The sequence below is a fragment of the Zootoca vivipara genome, chromosome 4 (genome assembly GCF_963506605.1).
Source record: "Zootoca vivipara chromosome 4, rZooViv1.1, whole genome shotgun sequence".
NCBI classification, from domain to species: domain Eukaryota; kingdom Metazoa; phylum Chordata; class Lepidosauria; order Squamata; family Lacertidae; genus Zootoca; species Zootoca vivipara.
In genome coordinates this window covers 84453271-84478817 of record NC_083279.1, presented here as the reverse complement: position 1 = coordinate 84478817, position 25547 = coordinate 84453271, and the positions used below count along the sequence as shown (strand labels likewise).

At 42.5% G+C, this 25547-nt stretch overlaps 1 protein-coding gene across 6 annotated transcripts in view; it reads left to right on the top strand.

Annotated features, from left to right (window-relative positions):
* YAP1 (Yes1 associated transcriptional regulator) overlaps positions 1-25547 on the top strand; it is an 80512-nt gene that overhangs the window by 42895 nt on the left and 12070 nt on the right. Inside the window, exons 4-6 of one of the 6 annotated variants that reach the window (XM_060273863.1) lie at positions 1559-1672; positions 15879-16060; positions 18407-18454. In XM_060273863.1, coding sequence (XP_060129846.1) covers positions 1559-1672; positions 15879-16060; positions 18407-18454 — 344 coding nt within the window. Of the gene's footprint in view, positions 1-1558; positions 1673-15878; positions 16073-18406; positions 18455-25547 lie in introns of all 6 variants that reach the window. The other 5 variants (XM_060273864.1, XM_035114509.2, XM_060273865.1 and 2 more) reach the window with 5 other exon arrangements.

The window sequence follows — 25547 nt, the reverse complement described above, 5'->3', positions numbered from 1 at the left end:
TTTTAAAGCGAGTTAGAAAACAGTGGTCCCAGTGGAGTTCCTTGCCGAACCCCATTTCCTGCAGCCTTCCAATTTGAGATGCTACTGGATCCTCTCATCCAGATGTTTGTTGGCAGTCTAGAACATTGGGGGGAACAGGTACTTAGATTTTGTTGAAATTGGGTGAATGGAGGGTCAAGAACAGCTTCATGCACAATGTAGATTTTGAAGGGAAGTAGATGGCGCTGGAAAATCTGGGAGGGATTTCAGGGCATAAAAGGCAGCAAAGGATAATAAGAGGAAAGAGAGAAGGAAACCTTCAGGCTGCTGAGGGAGGATAAGAACTGGAGGTGCAAAGATGGTGGGCATAGCTGTCTCTGAGTTATTGTGAAATACCATTTTTACCCCCTTCCTTTTGAGTGTTGTGGAAAGGCAGCGTAATGTATTACTAATAAACTTTCCTCTTTAACGTACTTTTCAAATATCTCCATATGTGCTATCTTGGGTGGTCCTTCCTAACTTAAGACTTCATTCTCTCTGCTCAGTGGATGAGCAACACTGGAAGCCTATTAGTTAACCCTCTTTACTTTCTACTTCATATGCATACATTTACATAATTAATGGGCGTATTTGGAATTTGCATTGGAGATAAGTGGAGCATGTTGTGCTTCTGTGATGTTTTGATGCTGAACATTAGCTCACTGCTCATTAAGATGGGACACTGAAGAAAAATAGAACATTGCTGCTTCCCGCCAATAAACAAATGCCTCTATGATTAACAGTCTATATAGTTATTTTAGTGTACAAAGTGCATCACGGTTTCTAGTTCATCTATGCTCTTGTCAGTCCTGAAAGAAGTGGGTAATCAGTGTTCCCATTCTATAGATAGTAACGGAGAAAGTATCTGGCAAGGCATCTTATCTAGTGAGTCTATGACTGTGGTCTACTCAGCCCAAGTCCTTCTTAGTGGGCCCTCACTGAGTCCAGGAGAAAATACAGGAGCCGCTACAGTAATAGCCTGCCTGCTACAGTGTCGTAACACTTTTTGCAACCCTCCTAATGACTCCACAAATTGCCAGCCAACTCACATTCTTTAAATATGAAGGGCAACATATGGGGAATCATTTAGAAAAACTAAACAAGGACACAAAGGAAGCCAAAAGTAGATCCTAAACGCTTCTGGAAATTTGAATGTTCAGCTGCTCCTTAAAGGAGAAACAAAGACAGAAATAGTTGCTTTATACATACAGACTATAAGGACTTTGGGCCCAGAGACTGGTCTCCTGCACTGCCTGTGTTAAATCTTGGGAATAGGGCAAATTTTGTGCAAATAAAAAATAGGGTGAACTCTGGCGTGGTTTGAGATTTTTCACTCCAGATGCGAAACGAATGTGTTACTATAACACAGCATCTATCTCTGTCCCCCACACCCCCAGAGCTACTAGAGACTGAAACTATTAGTTTCATGTGTGCTGTGTGCTGTGTAAATCATTTTTGGGGGTTCTTAATAAAAATTGGCTAACTTTTTCAGTAGGGGCAAAGCAGAGCCTACTATGAATTGCTTCCTTCTGTGTTACAGGCCCGCTCCCTGATGGATGGGAACAAGCCATGACCCAGGATGGAGAAATTTACTACATAAACCATAAGAACAAGACCACATCTTGGCTAGATCCAAGGCTTGACCCACGCTTTGGTAAAAGTTCCTCTCACTTAAGACTCTTTTTTTTTGTTTCCCCTCCCTTAAGACACCTTTGTACTTAGGTAAATATAACATATTTTTTGCTTTTTACTGGCTACCTGTAGCCAAAGACTTGGCTAAGTATTTCAGATTAATTTCTAAAATTCATCCCCACCTATCTCCATAACTCATGTCTCTTTAACTGTCTTGTGCCTCTGCCCACTTCTCTTAACACATAACACTCCCGCCCCTAGGCAGTGGGATAGATCCCCCCCCAGTGTCCTCCTCTCATTGACACCGCAGCCACCACATTTTAGTTTTCTGCTGCCTCCTTCCCACCCTTTCCTCAGATTCTTGTATGCAGGCTCCTTGAATAATACGTTGCATCTTTACAATGTTTGACATGCTTTACTTACACTGACAATTGTTATAATGATTCTGTAAGGTTAGCCTAATGATGCCCATAGAGGGCTTAGGCTGCTTAGTTCAGGGAAACAATTTGACCCAGAATTATTCTAGTTCATGGCTTGGTCTCCAAGCTTCTATCTATACTAGCTTTATACACTAAAGGGATTAGGGACAGTTGATCTGCCTCATGAATCCTCTTTCCACTCAGCTTTTCAGCCTTTTATTTTTCCTTGAAGTAAATCCCCCCTCAATTTCTCAGGACTTGATCTTCCAAGCACCTCTGGTTCAGTCCCTTATGCTAATCAAGGCGTGCCTTTGCTTTTCCATGGCTGATTTTCCACTCCTTACACAGCAACAACATTGCAAGCACGCGACTGTCCCATCTTCTCAGCAAGGAGGACTGTTGTGAACATTCTGTGATGTCACAATGCCTCAGCCAATGGTTGGCATCCAAGGTTAGATTACAGGTGACAACCACTTTAATGCCAAGGTTCAGGATTTTATAGGAGCTCTGTCTTAAGGGTTGCCAGTTTTTGTTGCACTCATGGGTTTACATGGCAGTAGAAGTACTTGCCATATAATTGTCTGCATTAATATAAAATCATTAATTTTTTTTCTTTGCTATGCCAGCGATACTTGTTTTATAACTTGCATTGTTATAAACCTTGCACTATAGTTTGCTGTAATGATCTATGGGAGAACCCCTCAGCAGATACATAATGGATAAAGCTTTGGAAACTTGTTTATAGCAAAGAACTGGGTGCACTGTAGTGTTTGTTCCAAATCTAGCAACACACGAGTGTTGTCTCTTCTTATCTGTTGGCATGGTTGAGAGATCCAAGCATGCCCTTTTACATTGCATGGTGGCTGAACAGCTGTGAAGGATGCCGAAATACTTGGTGAATAAGGGGTTATTCACCAGGCCTGGGGAGTAGAAGGGAGTGGGTGGGTAACAGGGCTGCAAACCATGTTCGTGAGGATGCTTTTTGGCAATTAATTTTATATAGGCCATTTATAGAGCTGCCATATTTGAAAAAGTAAAAGCCAGGACACCCAAAAGTTGTTGATCTTTTTCAACAAATATCGAGGGCAAAGCACCACCTTTCGGATACACCCCACCACCACCACCACCCCCCCCCCCACACATCAATTCCTTTATAATTTGTCTGTGATACTTTTGGTTTAATTTTCCATCTTCCTGTAGCTTACTGGGAAATCAAAACTTGGAACCAGCTTACTGAAGGAGCGGTTTCTAATGACTTGAGAGTAAACTTTTAGTTTCACACAGAGAAAAATCTTGTGCTCACTAGTAAGTATTTAGGATTGCAGTTTTGAAATTGGTTGAAATTCACATAGACAATATCCCCCCCCCCCAAAAAAATGCTTAAAATGGGCATGTTGTGTTTAAAAGCAATTGTTTTGGCCTAAATGGAAACTTCTCCACGAAATATTATATAGGCTTTACCGCGGCTTATTTGGGTACCTGTTTATTAATTTCTTTTGGTTAGTAAGGATATAATAATATTGGATAAGAGAAAATAATGTTAAATATGCATGCACAGCGCCACCAATGTGTGATAGACAGCTAGGGCCAGGGAATGCTCTGAAGGCCTGTGGTGATGCCACATTTTTAAAGTTGAGCGTGTCTCTGCCTCATTGGTACTTAGACAGCGATATTGGGATCTTAGGGAAGCTGTTGGGTATTTCTGTAAAGGAAAGCAGGGTATATGAAGTTAAAATACTCTTTAAAAATGCAGTAACTCTGTTGGTTGGTTCTTTATTTTAGAATGTTATACCTGTACCATTGTACTAATAAAGAATCACACAACAGATCTGATACTGGCAAGAAAGCAGATCTTTGTGGCTTCTGAAGTTTTGTCTTGGCCTTAGTGCAGTGAAACGAAAATAATGTGCAGATCACGGAGTAGGTCAGGCTGAAGGTGTACAAAAGGCTTTGAAGCTTCACAGGGCTTTTGACCTATCAACAACTGTGGACCTCTTCAGGGAGGTGCATTAACTTCACAAGTGCACACTGCCGGAAGACTCGACAGCTCTTGTTTCCCCCGTATTAGATCTCACTACTCGTATTTGTGTATTAATGTTTTACAGCAAAATCCTAACCATGCCTGTGCAGTGTTAAGTCCCATTGAATTCAGTGGGGCTTGCTCCCAGGTAAGTAGGGTTAGAATTGCACCTTTCCATGCTAAATAAGCCTTCTGACTCTTCATGATAAAGTTAAATAAGGCAAATAGTTTAACAGCCCTATTTTGTTTGTGGAGAGGAAGAAGGCTGAGGATTGCAAAAGATCAGGGGAGAGCTCAAGAGTTAGTCAGTGAGACACCATACTACCCTGTTTTCCCGAAAATAAGACATCCAATAAAATAAGCCGTAGCAGGCTTTCTAAGCATTTGCGCAATATAAGCCATACCCCAAAAATAAGACATAGCGATAGGCGCAGTTCTGGAGGGCGCCAAGGAAGAGGCAAGGCTGGATGCGTAATAAAAATAAGACACCCCCTGAAAATAAGCCACAGTGTGTCATCTTGAGGAACAATGAATATAAGACAGTGTCTTATTTTCGGGAAAACACGGTAGGGCCCTGCCCTGTCCTATCATATTTGTTTGTTTCCTGTCCTTCATCTTTAGATCTTGGATCAGTTCAGTATGAGTGGCATTCTGACATCAGACTGCCAAAACACCTAGTAAATTTGAGGTGCTACGCAATCTAAGAAAAAGTGATGAACCGATGCAACGAAATAGTGCAATGTGTTCTAAGGAGTCCTCTTGTTCAGAGCTCCAGCTAGGATAAAGCAGCAACATTGCAGTGATGTCTAAGAACTTAAGGGAAGAGGACCATTCAGCAGCAGGGAAGGAAGAAGAGATGCCTTTCTCCTTTTCCACGCACCCAGAGCCTTCCTGCTCTGTTATAGATAGTTCAGTGCTGCTGGAGGCCAAGTGCAGGATTGCCTGGCAGCCTCAGCCTAACTGCTTTATTGTCAGATAGAAGAAATGGGGAGAACAAGAAAGGGAAAAGGGTGCCTCCGCCCCCTCCACTCCTGAAACGACATTGCATAGTATGGGGAAAGAGTTTCAAAAACATCGTGTTGTGCATTTTTCTGTCCACCACCCCTGCTGGAAATCTTAAGCCATTGAAGGCTCATTCATTTCCCTTTTAAAATAAGCTGATGCCCTTGAGAAATCACATATCCAAGCATCAAACTCTCCAGAAATGCTATGATTTCACAGAGTGGCTGTAAAGGAGCAGCTGTAATCTGATTGCTATAACTGTACCTGTGATCGTTTGGTGATGGTTTGTTAGGGTGGGGGGCAGGTTGTTTATGGAGGTGGAATGGAGAAAAACATTTTTTGTTCCACCACTGCCATTGGCTTGTGTCACTTGGAAGGTCTTTGTAGGCCAGTTGAATAATTGCAGTTACAGTTAAACTGGCTGTATGTCTTGAAGAGTGAATGCCAGCTAGGAATTAGAACTAACTTGTCAAGTTTTAGGCAGCTTTGTATGTTGCAAAAGTTTTCAGAGCTATATAATTTCAAAAGCAGGGTGCTTGCTCACAGATGCAGTAAAGCGTTCTTTGTAACGGATTTGTTCCCCTTTTATTATATTTACGAATGACAACATTTGTGCTTCAGGGTATTACACCAGGCATAGGCAAACTCAGCCCGCCAGATGTTTTGGGACTACAACTCCCATCATCCCTAGCTAACAGGACCAGTAGTCAGGGATGATGGGAGTTGTAGTCCCAAAACATCTGGAGGGCCGAGTTTGCCTATGCCTGTATTACACTCTGCAACACCCCAGATTGCTTTCCTGCAGAAAGTATGCCTTACTCCAGGGGTCCCCAGACTTACCGGGCTTCAGGCCGGTGCCTGCCGTGCCGACCGCGCGGCGGGCCGGAGGGCAGGGGAGTGCGCGCGCAGCGGGCCGGAGGGCGGGGGAGTGCGCGCCCGTGCGCATGCGCACACGCACACGGTCGGGGAGGAAATCGCCGAAAATCACTTGTGTGCATGCGTATGGGCCTCCCCTGACCCGGAAGTGCACCGGAAATGACCTCTTCTGGGTCGGGAGAGGCCCATACGCATGCGCACAAAGGATTTTTGGCGATTTTTTTCCGATTTTGAAGATCGCCGCCGTGCTGCGCGCTGTAAGAGCGGGCGGCGGCAGCGGGCGACGGGGGTCGTCACGGGCCGGATTGGGAGGCCAATTGGGCCGCATCCGGTCCGGGGGGCGTAGTCTGGGGACCCCTGCCTTACTCAATACACTGAGTTAAAAACCTGATTTTTTTTTATTCAAAAGATGAACCTGAGGCAAAAATAAAAAAATAAATTGTCCCAAGGTCAAGCACTAAAATAGCTAGCTCCAAAGTGGAATTATTTATTGTGTGAACTGAAAATCTAGACTAGCATGGACACTTTCCATACCATGAAAATATTACCAGCCATTACTTCTGGGAAGTTTGGAGCACTTAACTGTAAATGATCTTGTTTAGTGCCTGGATGTGTATATAAAGCCAAACGGAAACTCGTAATTTCACAACTACTCCTCTTAATGGATTTATATCTTTAGTGGGCTTTGTAACAGAACAACTGTTAACAGTGCGCCTATGTAGTAAAATGTTCTGTTTAGTGGCAAGCAGATAGCTTTTAACTGTATTAGTAACCAATTAAAATTCATAGTTGTTCAAGAAATAGATGAATCAAAAGATGGGGAACTTGATATGAATTGGCCCCTTTCCCTGTGATTTGATTTAAATAGCCTTGTAATTTTAAATTGGTCCACCCTGTGTGGCTAAGCAGTGACCTGAAAGGCAGTAGAAGAGGAACCTACTGTTAGGTTGCAAAACTTTCCTTGCCTGGTTGCCTAGAAGAAATCATGACCAAGCAGGTTGCTATTTAGGCACATTGAATGGCAACCTGCCCATCACTGAGTGCTGGCAGCTCAAATATTTTTTGGTGATCATACCAAAATGATTTTAGAGCTGCAGCTCTTATAACCATGTTACTCTGAGAACCAAACCATGTTTGGTAGGGTCAAGGCAATCTCTGCTTCTCCCAGGAAAGAGTGATCTGCAAAGTGTCATGTCTGGGCCATGTGTTGATGATCTGCGACGGAAAGGCTTTTTCCCATGCATTGATCTCTCTCTCTCTTTCCCCCCCCCCACCTCTTGCTTGCAAGATTTGTTAAAGTAGGGTTAACAGACATCCCTGGCTCCTGGGGACAGTCCCCGGATTTGCAAATCTGTCCCCGGGAAACGTGGCAGCGGCAGCCTCAGCAGCCCAGAGCCAGCCTGGTAGTGCAATTGGCTCTGGATGGCTTCAGGAGCTGCTCACTGCCGTGGCACCCCCCCCCCATTTTTCCTGCTGGAAGTCCTCATATGATGTGTCTTGTGCACAACACATCATATGGGGACTTCTGGAAAGGAAAAATGGTGGGCGCCACGACCGCGAGCAGCTCCTGAAGTCAGCCAGAACCAACTGCGCTACCAGGCTGCTGACTGCCGCTGCCAAAGGGGGAACCAGGGATGTCTGGTAATACAGATCTCCTGCCCCCTTTGTTTTGACTGATCGGGGGAGGCTCAGGAGTTGCCGGTGGGTGGCCGTTGCCCAGTTTAAAAAAACCCAAAAAACTCTGCGCATTTATGTTTCACAGGGTGTGAAAGAAGGGCTTTGCAGCTTTATACAATATGCATGTGTGCTTCGGCCCAGGGTCTTTTGCCTCGCCATCCCCACTACTGACTCCCTGTTGCTACTCACCTTCAAAAAAAAAAGTGTCCCTGGATTCATTGAAAAAAATCTGGTAACCATATGTTAAAGGCTATCTGGAATAAGGAGCTAGAGCAAAGGTCACAAGCTGGGAACCTCTCCCTCTGGAAAAACACACTCAGTCTGCTGTGAATAGCGGTGCCTCCTCACTCCGAGCAATGCAACTACTTGTCTTAAGCATGCCATCCTTTCCTAAGATGTGAAGTGCTGCATCAGTTAAACTCAAAAGCTTCAATATCCAAAAAATAGAGGCATACAGCTGTTTTATTTTTTTCACTGCATAGTTTCCCTTTTTGGGCCCAGTGTGTATGCATAGTGCAGACAGGCTTGAGTACACGCCAGAACATTTTTTTAAAAAAATATTCTGTGGTTGAACTTTTAATCTGTTCCAGGCCTTTTCAGTTAAAGGGCTCAGCTGAAGGGGGAAGGGGGAAGGGGGAAGGGGGAAGAGAAGCACAAGCATATGGGCTTCTTTGATTGAGGGCGATGGCAAATGGGAGACAGCCTGCTATTGAACAGAGAGAGGAGGCTTCCTTGAAACGTTCTAAGTTTCTACGTGGTAGTGATGGCTGTGTTTCAGTTTTCAAATGTCTGTGCCAAGGGAATTTGTTCTGCTCGCACCCTTCTCTCGCCTGACCTTTCCCCCTTCTGGCTCACAGCACATATGAAAATCCAGAATTAGTGGTTTGAATCTCTACTTTCCTCCCCACAAATCAAAGACAATCAATTTTCACAGATCAGGATCTCCCCATGATAACCCCACCCACCCATACAAAAAAATAATCTGCTGCTGGTGATTGGGAGACGCTTCAATGATATGAGCTATGGTATGGAGTTCTGCAGATGTAAATGTAGCATAGATGTCCAGTACAAAACCCACTAAATGAACAACTGTGTGTTGGTTCATCTGTTGTTCTTTCCAGTTCAGAACATGCAGATGAATGGCTTGGTAAACTGAGCACCATGTTTAAGTTGAGGGGAATGTGGGTTTTCCATCTGAGGTAGCAAAATGCCCTGTTTCACACTCCGTCTCCCTTTTAAGAAATGTGTTTTCAGCAACTCTAGGTTAAAAGTAGATTTAAAAAAAGCCTCAGTGATCTAGGAGACTTCAAAATGCTTTCTTCACAAGAATAGATGGACTCTCATTGCAGTCTGCTTTCCATTGTAAACACTGAAAACAAAGCACCAAGGAGGAGAAATAAATGTAATTTCTGAGCAAAACTCAGAAATTAACCCTCCTCCAGAGGAAGCTTCTATTACTACACAAGATGTACAGTGGTACCTCAGTTTACAAACACAATTGGTTCCAGAAGTCTGTACCTGAAGCGTACTTAACCTGAAGCGAACTTTCCCATTAAAAGTAATGGAAAGTGGATTAATCCGTTCCAGACGGTCCGTGGAGTACTTAAACTGAAAATACTCAAACCAAGGCATACTTAAACTGAGGTGTGACTACAGATATTAAACTGAGGTAGAACTAAATAAATAAATAAACAAATAAATAAATCAACCAAGTAACGTGTGCCCAATTGTTCAGGCATTTTGGAACAAAAGAAATCAAACACATTGAGACTCTGCCACCAAGGAATTCCCCTTCCTTGCCAACTTGTGGGATCATGAAGTAGTCCTCATTTCCCTTTATTGTTCTCACTGGAATACAAGCACTGGTAATTAAATGAAGCATCTTGTTTGCACATTCCAGCTTCTTTTTGATCCAGCTGTTCACCCTTTCAGTTGTTTAGGTGGGTAGTCTTACATAAACCGTTCAACATTTAGTTACAGGTAGGTAGCCGTGTTGGTCTGATGTAGTCGAAACAAAATAACAAAAATTCCTTCCAGCAGCACCTTCGAGACCCACTAAGTTTGTCATTGGTATGAGCTTTCATGTGCATTCTGAAGAAGTGTGCATGCACACAAAAGCTCATACTGATGACAAACTTAGTTGGTCTCTAAGGTGCTGCTGGAAGGAATTTTTTTATTTTGTTTCGTTCAACATTTAGTGACCTTCTTTATAAATTCTTGACACATTGGCTGGAGAAAGATGCAACATGTCTGGGTACTTCCTCGCCATTTTACAGTATATGAGGTTTTTATAGGAGCCTCTCCAAGTACTGTACAGTAGCAGCAGATGTGAGCCTCTTGAAGTATAACTAGGTAGGGTGCATGAGAGGTAACACTTGCTCAATTCTCATGACAATTTGAGGGCCCAGAAGGTGAGTGGAGCAAGGCTAGGCCTCTCATTACCAGAAAAGCTCAACTGTCTGCTCCTTTTGTCTTTGACCCCATCCTGCTCCTATAATGCTTGAAGGAAGGAATCATGCTTATGATACGTGCACAACATCAGTGACTAGGATACATGGGCATGAGTTGTACCTGCATGATCAGCCTTGCTATTTCAAGGCATCATTGGAGTAGAATCCAAGCATAGGGAAGTGGCAAGCATGCGTGTTGACTAGGGCCACATACTCGGAACAGGAAAACACCCCTCGTCTTTCAACAGGAGCACTTCACATTCGGAGAACTGTACCTTGGTTGTCGAATGCCTTTGTACTCGTCCGTTTTGGCTCCTGGATGCTGCAAATCCAGAAGTGAGTGTTTCGGTTTGCAAACGTTCTTTGGAAGCTGATCGTCCGACGCCACTTCTGCGGCTTCTGATTGAGTGCAGGAAGCCCCTGCAGCCAATCGGAAGCTGTGCCTTGGATTTCGGAAGTCGAATGGATTCCGTTCAACAACCAAGGTACGACTGTATTGCTGGTGGTTCAAAGGATGCAAGAGGGAGTTGACTGTTAGAAAATTGGTTTCAAGTTCCCAAAAGTAAGAAGTAGCTCTGTGTCACACAATATTAATCCTAATCCCAGCTGGGCAGCAGTGGGTGGGTGTGGGTGTGGCAGAATGGTGTAGCCTCCACTGCATCCTAGTCCTGCCACTCACATCAGCTGGTGTGAAAAATGAGTGAAGCAAAACCCTGCTCGGCTGCACCAAAGCTAGCGTTGGCCTGGCAATTGGGTATGGGTTGGGCTCAATGTTGTCAAATTATGCCAGTGCGGCTGGCTCTGGATCCAGGGCCAGATCAGCCCCTCCCTGCCTCCCAAATGCCTTGTTCAGGAGCCTTTGGCAGGCGATGGAAATCATTGCTTCTTCCACCATCTTGCACCTGGAGTAGAGGTGCTAGCATTACTCTATGGACAAAGGCCAGTTTGGGGCTGGACAGAGGGAGACCTCCACCCATCCAAGCTGCTTCCTACCCCCAGTGCAAAGGATTGAACCCTTGCATTGGGTCAGGCTTGCCCTCAAAAGCAAAAATGTTATTTAAGGTATTGTTTCAACATAATGAATGCACAAAGGCACTTGCAAACTTCAGCCCCAGCAATACTATACAAAAGAGTTCCCCTCCATTTTAATTGCTCTTGGTGCCATGGACAGTTCATATGTGAGGATGAAAACAAAGTTAATGGAAAGTTATAGTATACTTGTAACGCAAAATAGAAATTGCAAATTTGCCAGTTGAAGTTGGTGTACTATGCTGACACTTCAAAGTTAAACAGCTTAGTCATAACTTCTATTATTCTTCCTTTGTGGAGAATACAAGGGGACCAGTTCTTACTTGATTTATACAAACAGTGAGAGCCTTATGTAAAAGAAGCAACAATGCCAGGGCCCTGCCTACGTTTGCTCCATATTTTTGAAAGGAGCAAACGCAGCCTGCATTAAATGCAAGATACTGCTGAATTTTGCATTGCAGAGAATATTAATAGTCTTCAATATTGTGATCTGACAAAGGGTGGTATAGAAATTGAATAAATAAAATAAAAGTTTTCATTCCCTTTGTCCCACTCTCTGTAAAGATAACCAATCAATACGACCAAGAACAACACAGTCCTTGCTTTTGAGATAGAAAGGGGCGGGGTATTCCTAGTATCTTGATTCCCACTGATTATAGAATACTGTATTCTTAAAAATTCATCCAAGATGCAGATGTAGAGTAGAAAAACTGAAGAGACGGTATTCTGTCCTAAAATGTTGCCTTACCAAATATTAAAAAACACAATGTAGCTAAATGGTATGTGTTATATTAAATGGTATGTGCTAAATGGTATGTGCTAAATGGTATGTGCTGTTCCCCTCATTCCTTGCTCCAAATCCCCCTTTCCTCCTAAATCCCCCTCTTTCCTCTTTGAAATAAAGACATTTTTGTTCCTCGACTGCCTGTGAGGTCTTTGTTACTTGCCCCATTTGTGGGTGTTGAGCCTCATAGTTAAATGCTTCCTTGATACCTATGAAAGTAAGGAACAGGAAGCTGGTTAAATCCTAGCTCTAGCAGATAAAGGAAGTCATTTTGCCTCTCCCCCCCCCACACCTTCTCCATCTGGGCAGACTTTAAAAATGAACTAAATATTTAAAGATCATTAGATGCCTTTCTCGAACCTCCAAAGTGGAGTTGAAGGTACGTAAAAACATTGGCGCTTCATATGAAGGTTGCATAGCTAAGGCTTTATTTGTATGGGTTTTGCTGTGCAACATCTCTTCCTTTGATTGGTGATAGATTATCCCCCCACCCCAATAAAAAGTGTTGCTTGCCAAGTGTAGGATGTTTAATAGCACAGACAAATGTGTTTCCCAAAGCTGGACCCCTAGTTAGCTATTTAATAGCCCTGGCTAGCTGTATAATAGCCCATAACGCAATGAAGACATTCTTAATTTTTCTTTATGTGCTCCATTTGCAGACTGAACCCTGGTAGATTTCAGATAAGCCTGGATATATTCGTTCAGGGTCTTTTCTTCTCTTTTAAGCAACGTGTCCCTTCTGTTGGGGGCATTGCCTTTTTTCATAAAAATCATGGCAGTCCCCTCCTTCCATTTTATAAATTAGAGTGGCAAGGCAACTCTAGCCCCCCACTCGTACCCTGTTGCTTTTTATTTTGCCTCTTGTAGGAGATGTTCCTGGAGGAATTGCGCTCATAAATGCTAATCATTTGAGCGTCTTGGAACTGGCTGAGAATATGTTCAAGGAATTGAAAGTGTTTGGTTATTTTTTGCCACATGCCTATAAATAGCCTGGGTTTGATCTACAGCCCAGTGGAGCTGGCCGATGGCTGTCTATTTACAACCGAAATGGAAACTGGCACAATTTCTACATGAGCCTATATTTATCACCCAATGTATTTTGTTTCTATGACCTAGGAGCAGCCCAGTTGGCTAAAACGTGTAATCGGGATAGCAGCCTTGCTGCCCAAGTGCTTGGTTAGTTTAAAATGACTTTGAGAGCTCTTGATGTAAACCAAATTGTGAAGTGAGCCTCCCCAGGGAGGAACTGTCATCTCGGCGTCCTGCTTTCTATCTTCCCGGACGCCGCCGTTCTGAATTCAGTTTGTTCTCCCCTTTTATTAGACTGTTCTGGTTGAAAATATATGGGAAGATGGTTGTTCTCAGCAATAGGGAGAGATTTGGATCACGAAATCCTTAAAAGACATCAAAATTAATCTTGTGTTATGGCCATGATCTTAACAACTGCTTTTGATGCACACAAGGAAAGTTGGACATGCATATTGAGGCTTTTATTTATTTATTATTTTTAAAGAGCCCACTGTTTGTACAGTATGAGCAACTAGTTTTTAACTTCAGAATTGGTTTTTCAAGCACTGCAGGGCCTCCTGTTGTGGAATTCACTGTGAAGTTTGCTGGATTATTTAAATCCATGGTCTCTATCAGCTAAGATAAGACTTCAGTTCTGTGATCCCTGGTTGGTTCTGCGTATGGGTGCATCCCAAAACACAACCCAAGACAAAGTTGTTTTAGGATTTGTCCTTTTCTTTAGCATTTTGACATTAAAATAGAATTACTTTTCCTTTCTCTCTCTCTCTCTCCCTCCCTCTCTCCCTCTCCCCCCTCTCTCTCTAAAAAACACACATATTTGCATTTTCAAACAGGAATTTATTTTGTGCTGTTGTTTCCTAAATTTTACATTTCGTCCTTTTCCATTTCCATTTCTGCTTGTGATTATAGCACACAGTAATTGTATATGATTTGCCCATGATTTAATGCAAAGGAAAATGAAAAAGGGGGAAAGGTATGCAAGAATTCTAGTTACAATGTCTAGGTCAGGAGTCCCCAAACTAAGGCCTGGGGGCTGGATCAATCGCCTTCTAAATCCAGCCTGCAGACGGTCCAGGAATCAGCATGTTTTTACATGAGTAGAATGTGTTCTTTTATTTAAAATGCATCTCTGGGTTATTTGTGGGGCATATTTTTCCCCCAAAATATAGTCCAGTCCCCCACCAAGGTCTGAGGGACAGTGGACCGGCCCCCTGCTGACAAAGTTTGCTGACCCCTGGGTCTAGGTGTTCACAACAGAGGCTCTCTGAGTTAATGCATACTAACAAGCAAGAGGGTGCTTTGAATTCAGATTATTTCATCTCAGAATCATCTTATTTTTACCATTTGCCTCCCATAATTGCAAATCTCCTTCCCTTTAAACTTCTGACATTAAATGTGATGAGAAAATGTGATGAGAAAATGTACTACAATGCACCATTCTGTTGAACACCTTCCTCGCAGTTTGGATTTAGAGCAACCATAAGGCTGATATTTTGGTGATGACGCCATGAATGGTGCTTCAGTGTTTACTTCAATTATACATATTTGAAATGTGAAAGTTAATCTAGAGTCTTAAGTGGCCTGCCAGTTCATTCAGAGAATCGTCAGCATAAATAAAATAGAAAACAGCCCACAACACTTCTTCTGTAGTAAATTAAATGTTTTAGGTTTTTAAACCATCTTTAGCGTTTTATGTATGCTGCCCAGTGGTTATGGGGAGGCACAGGAATATAATAAATATTTACTGGGTACTTGAAAAATCTCAGTGTAAATAAAAAACCCGCAATAAAAGCGTACTGGGAAGTTATGGACTGAGCTAGATCTACTACAATATTTTTATCACCAAGAAAATCCTGGTTCCGCACTCTGAATAAACTGCACATAAATTGCTTGTACAGTTTATAACTGGTACTCTTCTGGCAACAGCTGTTTTCAGTAGCACTGGAATTTAGAAAAGGGTAGAAATGACTAGATCAGGGTCCCCAAACTAAGGCCCGGGGGTCGGATGCGGCCCAATCGCCTTCTAAATCCAGCCCTTGGACGGTCCAGGAATCAGCATGTTTTTACATGAGTAGAATGAGTCCTTTTATTTAAAATGCACCTCTGGGTTACTTGTGGGTCCATGTAAAATGAGTAGAATGTGTCCTTTTATTTAAAATGCATCTCTGGGTTATTTGTGGGGCATAGGAATTTGTTCATATTTTTTTTTTCAAAATATAGTCCGGCCCCCCTCAAGGTCTGAGGGACAGTGGACCAGCCCCCTGCTGAAAAAGTTTGTTGACCCCTGATGGGTAGGAAGCAAAAATGAATGAATGAATGAATGAATGAATGAATAGGGGGACTGCAAATGTTGCTCTATCAGAGCTCACCATAGATGCTACATGAATGTATTCAACCACGGGCAGCAATGAGGGCTAGAAACTTTATAGAAGTAATGAGGCAAGCCTTGTCAAGCCTAATTGTCAGAATCTAAGCAGCCTCAAGTAGAAATAAGGAACAAGCTTGAGTTGAGGCATATCTTTGTCTGTGGCTTCTGCCATTTTGAAATGAAATTTTGAAATGAAACTCTCCACTCCACTACTTATTTTATACCATTATGCCAAAATGATCCATGAAGCCTGGGCCATGATAATGTACAGTGGTAATTCGGCTTACGAACTTAATTCGTTCCAGAAGTCCATTCTTAAACCAAAGCGTTCTTAAACCGAGGCTCCCAGTGCCCTTCCACCGTTCGGCTTCTGAGGCAAAATTCGCTAACCGGAACACCTACTTCCGGTTTTGTGGAGTTCGTTTCCCGAATAGTTCGCTAGCAGGGCTGTTCGTAGACCCGAGGTACCACTGTACTACTTTGGATCCATTTGGAAACGCAAATGGATATTATTTCTGAACCACTGCTTTCAAGTTGCTTTTTAAAATGCCTGCCCTATTGCTTGCCTCCACAGCTATGAGCCAGAGAATCAGCCAAAGTGCTCCTGTGAAGCAGCCACCCCCAATAGCCCCCCAAAGTCCGCCTGGTGGAGTGCTGGGGGGCAGCAACTCCAACCAGCAGCAGCAGATGAGGCTACAGCAACTGCAGATGGAAAAAGAGAGGTTGCGACTGAAACACCAAGAACTGCTTCGGCAGGTGAGGCCGCAGGTTAGACAAGCGCTTCCGCTCTAACATAAATTGCTGCTTGTGCATGTGTGGGTGGCCTTGTGCTCACCCACTTTAATTCCAGCAAGCATCAATAGTTTGGAGGAAGGAAGAGGTACCTTGTTTTCACGTGGAAGGTAAGCGTTCGGACCTATGCACTCGTAAGGAATGTTTCCTCCACTAAATTGCCCAAGCAAAGTGACATTGCTGCAAGCAGACACGACCACCGCAGCTGTGAATGTATGTCAGGGTCAATTGCCTATTCAGAATACGTCTGTTGCAAGGTGGGTCCTGTTGTTCCCCCACCACTCCTGCAATGCTTCCTAGCGTTGGCACCCTTTTCAGCACTTAAAACTCTGCCACATGGACTGCAACCTGCTGGGATGCTTTGCAAAAGCTATTAATGCTCTGCATGGAAAATGGTTCCTATCAAGTTCTCCAGCTTCACAGAGGACGGAGCCTGTAAAATGGAATTGGCCTTGTTGGGTTGAGGCCTCCAGCTCCTCTGTAAGTTAAAATGCTTCCCACAGTGTCTGTAAAAACAAAGCAGTCCAGAAGGACATATGAACTGCAGTTGGGCTGTAGGGCTATTTAATCCACTGCTTTGTTTCCATCATCAAACAACCAAGTTCTTCTGAATGTTCGCAGGCAAGGCATTGTTATTGGCCTTGTTAACAGTCCCTAGCATCCTTGTTTTTGGAGGTATAGTGCCTCTGTACATGGAGGTTTCCTTTAGCTCTCGTAGCTTATAGCCATTGATAGACACGTCTTCAGAGTTTGCCTCACCTTTTTTTTAAAAAAAGAAGAAGAAGCCACCTATACCTGTTTTCATCATCACATCTTGTAGTGGTGAGTTAAGTATGAGTTGCGATTTGACAAAATCAGAACCGTTCATGAGAACTCCAGGTTATGAACTCTGTCACTGGATTCATGATTTGGGCATCATGGATTTACGTCACAATACCTTATCTAAGAACAACCACTTCATCTCCCCCCCCCCCCTCGGCTCCCTAAGCAAATGTGAACTTTGTCATTGTAGCATTTTGCTAAACTTTGGCATTGGATAAAGGTTCTTGATGTGAGTGTGCTAATGGTACACCCATTATGTACAGCTTGGCTGTGATTTACAAGACAGAAGGGTGGGCTGGGAGAATTCATCCACATTAGGCAACGTGTATGTTGCAAGCTGCGGGAGGCAGTGGAAGACAGGAGTGCCTGGCGTGCTCTGGTCCATGGGGTCACGAAGAGACGGACATGACTAAACAACAACAAAACAAAAAAACAACAACAACATGTTGCAAGCTGTTCTCAAGAGCCTAGCTTTCTTAAAAGCAAACTGGATTAAGTGAGTGTTTTCACTTCAGTTTTAGTTAGTTTTTAAAAGCTATTAATGGTTTTTCCAATGTGGTTGTAGGCTGATTGCTGCTTTCGCTTTTCTCTTTTTAAAAATAACCCTGGAGGCATGAACCCCAAAGAGACAATTCAGCTTGCCTCCTAGAACTGTCGCTTTCAATCAGCGCTTCCTGTCCTAGATCTTCTGCTAATTATTGATTAGCTTCTTGTCTCAAATGTCTGGCATCACCTTTTGTGAAGGTTGTGGGACATCGCAGACATCCTAACCTCTTTAAACTTATTCCCCCCTTTGGGTGATGGGTCCTGCATCATGAAATATTTTTCATGCTCTTGGGAGATCATTTCCTCAGGCTTTTGACTTCATCGCCTCTTGCTTTAACTGCCCTTATTCTGGAGTCTAACTCTTGCACTACATTCTGTACCGAAGGGATATATTTGCAGGCACAACTACTTTGTGTAAACTGGACTATTGCAGAATGTGTGTCACTTCCTTAAAAACAAAACTGATGATGACTTTTCTCTGGACAAGTTAAAAAGAAGGGTCTTTTCAGCTGAAATAGTCTTAAGCTTTTCCTATAACTGCTTTGCTATTAACCCTCCAACAAATTCATATGCCGCCGTGCCAGCATGCTTTTAGATAAGGCTTCTAATTTTGGATTTCTTCTTCGGTAACTTCCTCTTGAGAAGTTGACTAACTTCAGGCCAGATCATGTTCTCTACCTTGATGTCCCCTATCTGTTAAATGACATGTGTTCGTGTGCTCTGTAAGCACCCCTAAGCGTCTTGTTCCATTATGCAGCAGCTTTTGTCAGCTCTTAACTCCCTTACCCTTTTGTCATCTTTGGCTGTCTCAGGAACTTGCCTCGTCAGAATGCTAAGAGAGTGATGTGTTTGTCAAATCAGCCTAGCTTCCCCAACCACGCTCAGCAAAAAAGAAAAGGAAAAAAGAGTAATGCTTACCCATCTTATTTCTTTTACTCTTAGGCATTGCGGAATATCAATCCCAGCACAGCAAATTCTCCAAAACGTCAGGTAGGCTCCTAACAAATGTTTCAGCAAGATAAGAAACATTTTTTAACTTAGATCAGCTGTACAAGGTGCTTGGGCTATATGAAGCTGTTTGTATTTTATGAACCACAGCCTGCCAGTAACCTCAGCATGACTGAAAAAAGGAGCTCTAGTTGGCTTAATAAAGTACGCCGTCTTGCTTGCTCTGTGTTTTTCTCAAACCTGATGCTGTGATTCCCAGATAGCATTTCTCACTGCCAGGCATAATGCTGAAGACAAAGCTGTATTGCTGTAAAGTTCTCTCTTGGGTACACGAGACCTCAACACTCCTAAAATGTCCCAGGAGGAAGAAAAGACAAGATTTCTGTTCCAACTTCCAAGAGTCTGTGTTGTATCAACACTATTCAATATGGCTCCCATTCAGTCTTTCAAATCTTCTTCCTCTAACAGTGTTCTAGCTGCTTTCACCTCAACACACAGCCATAAAACTTCAGTTATCAAGTAAGCTGAACTAAATATCAAGATTGGTAGGTGCTTTTATATTAACTGCCTTTCCCCTCATTTTTAGATTTGCTATACAAATCTGATATCTCTCAAAAATCCTCTGTGGCAGCTGAGATGCCTCATAATTTAGCTGTTCAGTGAAAAGGGTATAACATCAGCTTGATGCAGGCCTGGATTCTTTTACCTTCTTGTGGTGGCCGCAGAGCCTTGAGTAAAACTATTTTTTTATAGGCTACAGCGGGAGTGAGGTGACACAACATCATGCAAGCTGAACTCTTGAAAACTTTGTTCTGTTCATCATAGAAGTGCCCTCGTTCTAAGGAGCTCAGGATGACATAGATGTGGTTGTCCCTTAAACAAAAAATTCTCAGAAATATGGAGCTGAGAGTTAGTTTGCTTCATAGTTGAGCTGGCTTTTAAACTCTGATCTCCTTGGCCCAGGCCAACATTCCATCTGCTACAGCACACTGGTTTTGTCTTCATGATCATCACATGGCTTTCCAACTCAGTTTAGCTTGCTGCTTCAGCCCAGTAGTTTGTTTTTATCTCATTAGTTCATGGGCTTTGCTCTGCTGTCAGGCAATGAAGTTTTGTTTTTCTGTGTGCAGAACAGCATACTCAACCTCAGTGCTATGCTTTACTCACCCCATGCTGTTTTTAATAATCTGATTCTAGTAAATAGTAGAATCTGGCTCAATAAATTCATCTGGTAGCTCTGGAGAATCTACCTAGGCCTTTATTGCTTGGAAGTTGTTACCACCAGAGCTTTTACACCCAGAGCTGCCTTCTTTCAGAAACTCATGACTGAATGTCATTCATTTCCTTTGTCAGGGCAAGCTGTTGGATTTGGCCAATTTAAACTTCCCATGGCAGGCTCTTGTAAAGCTTAGGAGCATCACTAAGCAAAGTGCATGATATTTTCTTCCTTCTTTCACTGCGAGAATTGGGACAAAGCTGTTTCACATAAAAACATTGCAATGCTGATACCCTTTATCAGGTTTTTTTGCTTTTATTAGAGATAATCAGCCTTATATTTCTGTTAGTTTTAGAGCTATGTTTTGCTCAGCACTGCTTCTGTTTGTGACTCCAATTTCTACATTTTAGTGAGATCCTGTTAATTTAGCATTTTGTGTTTTAAAAAGATTTTGGTCTAACATTTTCAGAGCCACTTGGAGATCTAAAACGCAGCTTCATCTCCTGTTGGAATTCACATATTAAGCTATTTAGTACAAGATCCACTATGCAATCATAGAATCATAGAATTGATAGGTTATCTCTCTGTGTGCTGTAAGCAGGTAACAGGAGTTAGAGAGATATGTGTAGAATCCTGCTAAGTTCTTGATAAGATTGTGAACAAGGTGATATAGAAGAAAGGAAGATCACAACATCCAAAATTGTCTCATCTGAGAAGAAATACTTCCTAGCTCCGTAAAGTGATTGATTAAATCGTAATTAGAAAAGGAAATTTGATCCACATGAGTTCCTTCTTCTGCAAACTTTTCCTTTTTAGGTAGAGGTAGAGGCCTTAATATCAAATATACCTTTCACATTTGCAGTTGTTTTTAAAGCTGCAAGACATGAAACATTGATTTCAGTAGGCTGCATGTTCCATATTGAAACTTTCAGCTTTTATATTTAAAGGTGTGCTTGAAACTGCTTGAGATAACCTTTTGATAAATTCCTCTGTTTGGTGTAACAGACAAGTGACAGAAACCAAAGCAAAACTACACTGTGTTGTCTGCTGTGTTCTGTCCTTGCCACCTCCATTCTCATTTCTGTACCTTTTAGTGGCTCTGTAATTTCTTCCATCTTGGAAGTTTGGCTTCATGAGCAAATTGCTTGCCTCCGAATACATTTGTCAGGCCTTTCAACTCCTGCGGTTTGCACATTTTGGCATCCTTCTCTGAATGTGTGTGAGAATCAAAGCTGTTGGATCCAAGCTGTACCATAAACCCAAGAATATATTTTTTTTAAACTTAACTGCTTATATTATATTTTCCTTGGAAAGGTAGGAATTCTGCCATGGGCTTTATTCAAACTGCCACAAAGTCAAGCCATCCTCTTCTACTATGTCAACACAACAAGTCTAGTTCTCATGTCGCAGGATAGCCTGCATCATCTGCCCATGGGAAAGGGAGGAAGCACATTGCATGGAAAAAGAAATAGGTCAGAGGTTCTGAAATCTTGAACCCTGGGCCACCAGTGATCCATGAGCTTCAATCAGGTGTCTGCGAATTTGAAGACAGGAAATGGCACATCCATTGTATTAACTAGTCACACTGATTTTAATAGCATTTTCACTGTTTCTGTTATTTCATATATTGTATGTTATTGTATTACAACTTGAAATCTCTGGAATACAATAAAATGCAATACATGTAGCAATAAAATTAAAAATCACACAGCATCTAGGACAGTACATTACAATTTCTACAGCAGGCAGAAAAACCATTAAGTGCTTAGCAGTTTGCAAGTGGTCCACGGAGGGGTGTGTGTGTGCACAAACCACTGACTTAGGTTATCTAAACCCCCCCCATACATTACTGGTGCAATGTGGGAACAAGTCTCAGGAGATATTATTGGCTGGGCATAAGTAATCTCTGACTTGAGACAAACAAACCACCCTAATTGCCCTCCTTTTATAACACATTGTGTCTTGTATATGATCTATAGCTTAGGAAAAACAGCTAAATTGTGGGTAGCCAAGTGATACACTCAATATGTTGTTTGATTGTAAGTCCCATCAGGGATGATGGGAGTTGCAGTCCAGCAACATCGGAAAAGGGGGCACCATAATGGCTACCCCTCAAGTTAATCTTACACAAATGATTACCCATTTTAATGAGTTAGTCATGATTTTCCCTGCCCAGCTTCATGTGTCAGGAGCCAAAGTGGTCCAATCTCCCTCTTAGTGCTCCTTATATCTTCTTACCTGGATCAACAGGAAAGTAATACTGCCGTAAGTACTTGGTCCTTGTCTGACCCATTCTAGCTAATCGAAGAAAGTTGTTTGAAAGAACGCAGAGGAAACCCACAAGCAGCATACAGAGGTTTCGGCAAATATAGAAGTCTTAAGGAAGCATGTTGACAGGGTTTGTTTGGTGTTGTTTTTTTTAAAAAAACATTTTAAGGTTAGACAACTCTAAAACAACTGTTCATCCATTCTACTGATCATATGGGTCAAGAAGTAACTTTTTGAAACTGTAGGTGGATAGATTTTTTTTAAAGGTTCAAACAGAAGCTGGGTGGGGGCGGTGACAAAATTAATTGCCCAGGTAAGTTGCAGGAAGCACCTTTCCTTGAAAGTTTTATAGAAAAACAGGCTGAGCTGGCAGGTGTCTACTGAATGCTTAGGGAAGTAAGATATCCTACCTTAGGGCAAGCAGATGAGCAAAATAACCCAATGCTGATTCTTTAAAATGTTGAAACAGAACACCGCCTCTCTTTTCCTTTACGTTTCTGCAGCAGCCTGTTTTGATGGTGCCTGTCCTTGCCGAGTGTTATAAAATCGGTGATTCACTTCCCCTCCCACGTTAATGTTTGCCATTAATTTTGCAGAAATAAAATGTTTTTCGTTTTTAAGCTATTGGGCTCGTGCACATTGACCTCAAACTAATGGAAATGGGCTGGTGTAGGCTTGGCACACATTTACTGGCACAGCTAGAAGAGTGAAGTCAATTTTGCACCCCAGTAAAAATACCCGCCTGGGATAGAATCTGGGTTGCAGCACACAGGATCAAATCTTAAAGTGGAAGTCATCATGTAGAGTGGTGGTTGTTTTTACAATGAAAGTAAACTCACTCCTTGCCACACTCTGTGAAGGAGGGGAGATCTCCCCTCCCCCCCCCCGACATCAGTTTGGTTAGTGACCTGAAGATTTTGTGCTCTACTTGCAGCTGCTTGGCCTGCTTACCTTAATAGCTCTTAAATTTTCTCCACTACAAGCCTCAACCCCCCCCTTTTTTTACAGTCTACTGTATTAAAATGTTTGTAACATGCAATGGATTGAGAGGAATCTAAATGTATTGGCTGAGGACCATTCTGCTAATCTGTGCCAGTCTGTCCTGGATTATACATCATCAGCGGGATTGCATTTTAGTCTGTGTTTTGTCAGGCTACACCAGCATGTCTTAAGGTGATGCAGCGATCAGAATCTAAGTGGGGCTTGCTATCATACGATTACATTTGCATGCTGCCTTGCTTGCAGCCTTTTGTGCTTGCTACTGAGCCTTGAAACAAAATGGCTAACATGTGCCCTTAAGAGGATGGTCCTTTTGGGGAGGGGAATGATGATGATGATGATGATGATGATGATGATGATGATGATGATTATGTTTGTAAAACAGGCTCTTTCATATCACTGAAAATAGCTATCAAGGAAAACAATGGAATACAGAAAGAATATTTATCAGTTGTGCTAAATTCCCACCGCTTTTAAGAAAGCGTATGGTCTAAAAATATGCTTATTGCTGGAGATGCAAATCAGCAACAGACTCTATCTGATCCTTTTTTCGTATCTTGGTATGTACTCCCAAGAATAAACCAATTGGCCAGTTTGGATGTAATGGGCAATTCGGCGGCAGGTCCTTTAAAGCTGTAAAATATGATATCCTACCTGCAGTCTATAAAGTAGTACCATCCGGGAAGGACTCCACCACATCAATTTGCATAATATGTAGCTTAGCTCTTGGACTAAAGGACATTGTCGCCATTGCCTGCTCTATAATAATGTGCTTCAAATGGAAGGTGACAGCCGTTCTGGGATGACTCCAAAGGCCCATCTAGCCATGCATTCTGTTCCTAGCGTGGCGATTTGCGTGCCTGTAGGAAGCCCACAAGAAGTGCTATAGTAGTATTTTGGTCATGTTCCCCACCAACTGCCTCTCATAGCAAAATCATAACACACAGCCACTCATAATCTAATGTACTGCATGAAAAAGTATTTCCATTTTGTCTGTCCTGTTGTCAAGTAGCTGATGCTTTCATCCAAGGTTTGTTGAAATGAGGAATTTGCATTTGTAAAAACCAGTATGGGTAGACATCTATCTTAAATGCGTTTGGACTTCTTTCTGAAAACCTTTTTATTGAAATGCTGTTTGCTTGCCTGCGTCTGGCTGTGGGCCTGGCAGACTAGGCAAATTTTACTTGTTACTAAAACCATGGACCTGGAGCGAATGCGCCAAAGCTCAGACCTGAAGTCTATCCATATTCCACCCAATATGTTTGCATATATTGCATGTGGTGTTGTGAATAGTGAGGTTGTGTGTTCACTCGGGACTTCAGTGCAAAACTGAGCCCTTCTGTGTTCAGTTTCCTGGCAAAATAATAATAATAATAAAGCTTTAATAAGTGTGTGAGTGATTATGAGTCAGATGTCATGGTGTTCCATCTTCTCCCAATGTGGCTCAAAGCCTTCGCCAGACCTCAGAAGTGCATACTTCATTCCGAGTTGCTGAGCAGTTTTTAGGCTGTTCAGAACTGATGAAGGAGTTGCTTGATGCAATCTAACACTAAGAAGTTATTTTCTGGAGAGAGAGAGAGAGAGAGAGAGAGAGAGAGAGAGAGAGAGAGAGAGAGAGAGAGAGAGAGAGAAATGGCTACGAACAGGTAGTGCTTCAGAAAAATAAACAAGGCTCTCTTCTCTCTTTTTCCCCCAGGGAGAAAGTGAGTCCTATGTAGCTAGCTTCAAAGCAGTATGTTGACTGACACAAGCATGTACGGCATACATTGTGAAATGGGCAGAAGTTAACTACGGCCTGTTTCATGTGAATGGTCCATTCATGTGAATAGTATAACTACAGAAAGACTCCTGGTAGATTGTTATTCCTCCTCCTGTGATTGGAAAAACACACAGAGCAGATCACTTGTGTGAGCAATTATTTGCAGGCAATGTATTTTCTAACTGCTCAAGAGAAGCTGCACTGTTTCATGAATCCTCTCCTGCCATGTTAGTCCATTCACATAAGCAGCTACCGTATTTTCATGGGTAAGCAAGCTTCACATTGTTCTCATGTGCTGCCAAACCATAATTTGCTGGTATGCGTGCAATCTTTTGAGAAGCCTCACGCTTCCTTTGCTTGTGTGTGGTGACTCTGTGCTCCTGGCCTGGCTTGAGGCAAACCATAGTTTGGCACTTTTCTAAACGCTTGAATTATGTGTTTGCCAGGAGGGGGAAAAGGAGCACTCAGCTCCTCAAAGCATAAACATAGTTTGGTGCTATGACTAAGTCAAGATTCTGCACCAGCTCCGAGTTTGGTTAGCTTTCACTGGAAAAGCAAGTCCACCTTAATTGTTGTAGCTTTTGTGGCTATTGCCGCTTTAATTTTTCACATATATGTGTTTTTTATTGATTCTCTTGTGATGGAAAACAGGAAACATGCCAGTAACAAATTACAGTGGAACAATGGAACAGGTAAGGTGTGTGATACGGAGTAAATTAAAACAGAGAGGAAACGTGTCAAGGGTTTTGCCATAGCTGCCAAGTTATCCCCCTTTTTAAGGGATTTTCTCTTATGCTGAATAGGCTTCCTCGCGAGAAAAGGGAAAACTTGGCAGCTATGGGTTTTGCATGCATGTGGTGTGATGAAATCAAGAGTGCTTAGCAACTGATACT